Below are 1,993 nucleotides of genomic sequence, written 5' to 3'. Positions count from 1 at the left end.
CATCAAGTCATACCTTACTTACGCTTGACGCTGAATCTCCCCATATCTCCTCATATCTCCCCATATCTCCCGGGTGCGTGTTGACGCCCGCCATATCTCCCCATATCTCGCCATATCTCCCCATATCTCCCGGGTGAGTGTTGACGCCCGCCATATCTCGCCATATCTCGCCATATCTCCCCATATCTCCCGGGTGAGTGTTGACGCCCGCCGCCGATGCCGCGGACCACCGGTGTTGCCGCGGAGACCTCAGCGTCGTCCCCCCCCCCCCCCCCCTGTGTGTGTGCAGGTGGACGGTGGAGGTGCGCGGGCGCAGCACCGCCTACGTGTCTCCCGACGGGATGACGCACTTCTCGACGCTTGCGAAGGTGGACATGCCACATCTCACTGCGAGTCCTGCGAGACGTCATACATGCATGTGACACACTATAGCTGCGTGTGACACACGGTGGGCGCGCCCACGCCACTCTCAGAGTCTCTGGGCGGAGCGAGGCGCCGCACGCTGCAGGCGGGTGAGGCGCGCCCATGACAAGCCCACGCCCATGCCCTGGTAGGTCCAGCGGTACCACAAGCAACAGATGGCGCTCGCGGAGCGCTTCCAGCAGCAGCAGCAGCGACACGCCGAGGCGAAGAAGCGCGAGAAGGAGAAGGAGGCGCTCGAGCAGAAGCAAAAGCAAAAGCAGGGGGGCGCGAGCGGCGGCGAGCCGCCGGCCGCCAAGGGCGGCAACGGCAGCGGCGGCGGCGGCGGGGAGGCGGGGGCAGAGAGGGAGGCGAGGAGCACGAGCGCCGTTTCGCCACGGGCCGCCGAGCGCTCTCCCCGCGCGCTGTCTCTGCGCGGAGCTCCCCGGGCGGAGGAGCTGCTTCCGCCACCTCCGGCCTTCACGCCGAGCGGCGGCGGCGGCGGCGGCGGCGAGGGCGGAAGCAACGGCAGCGGGCTCCTCCACCCACCGGCGGCGGAAGGGACGAGTGGCGGAGGCCCGGCCGGTGCATCCATCCTCCGAGAGGCAGAGCAGGCGCAGGGGTAGCCCCAAGATCTCGTATACAGTCGCGGCGCGAGTCGGTCTAGGCGCAGTCGCACGCCCAGCATCGAGTCTCTCCAGTCCATGCATGATGCAAGCATCCCCGCTGGTTTCGACCTTACTTCATACTTGAGTCACTCTCACTGTTTATTCTCGCCAGCCTTCGTTGCCCCTCGCGCACGCGGGTCACGAACACGATATTGAACCCCCCCCGCGCTCTCACACTTTTTAGTTCCACCAACACAAGAACGTGTAAAGCCGTATGACTATGTGGAAACGGGGCGCGCGGCGCCCCCCCGGCCGCGCCGCGCGCGCGGGGGCAGAGCGGGGAGAAGGCGCGGCGCCACCGCCAGCGGGCGGCGGGGGCCGCGGCGTGTGAGGGCGTGAGCGGGTGCATGAGCGAGCGACTGCTGCGTGTGCGGGGAACACGTGGACCTGCCAGGCTGCCCAAACGCGCCTGGTGCTCTCGCTGTCGAGGTGACAGATGAGCTAGGCACGCCCAAACGCGCCTGGTGCTCTCGCTGTCGAGGTGACAGATGAGCTAGGCACGCGAGAGGCGGCTATGCGCGCTGGGAGCGTGAGGAGCGGCGGGTGGGCGGCGGGGGCATGAGGGCGTTCGCCTCCTCGTTCTCGCTCTCCCCCTTGGGGCGACCGCCCTTGCCGGCGCTCGACTTGCGGCGCGGTGGGCCGAGGCCAGGCTTCGAGGCAGCACGTTTCGAGGCAGCGGCGACCGGCTCTGGTGCCGGTGGCGGCGGTGGCGGCGCGGTCGGGGTGGCGGCAAGCCACTGCTGCACGCTGCGAGTCCTATTCGCGGGGGTCTTCTTTTTGGCGTTGGTGGAGGGCGGTGAGGCTGCGGGCAGTGGGCCGGGGCACGGGGAGGGGGGGGGTGCCAAGGTCCAGGGGAGGGGGGGGGGGGGGGCAAATTGTGTTTGGGGGGATTTTTGCTGGGTGGTGGTGGTTGTGGGGGGGGGGGG

At 68.6% G+C, this 1,993-nt stretch overlaps 1 protein-coding gene across 1 annotated transcript in view; it reads left to right on the top strand.

Moving 5' to 3' along the window:
• The window catches only part of EMIHUDRAFT_463485 (hypothetical protein), a gene marked incomplete at its 5' end in the record, with an annotated part of 2,804 nt that extends 1,654 nt beyond the window's left edge, over positions 1 to 1,150 (top strand). The window contains 2 exons of the mRNA XM_005777551.1: positions 289 to 368; positions 555 to 1,150. Coding sequence (XP_005777608.1) covers positions 289 to 368; positions 555 to 1,066 — 592 coding nt within the window. The 3' untranslated portion in view covers positions 1,067 to 1,150. The remainder of the gene's footprint in view (positions 1 to 288; positions 369 to 554) is intronic.
• Between the last annotated feature and the right edge of the window lie 843 nt (positions 1,151 to 1,993).

Source organism: Emiliania huxleyi (genome assembly GCF_000372725.1).
Source record: "Emiliania huxleyi CCMP1516 unplaced genomic scaffold EMIHUscaffold_26, whole genome shotgun sequence".
NCBI lineage: Eukaryota > Haptophyta > Isochrysidales > Noelaerhabdaceae > Emiliania > Emiliania huxleyi.
The sequence above is the reverse complement of the archived record's forward strand: the minus strand, read 5'-3'. Positions and strand labels throughout refer to the sequence as shown.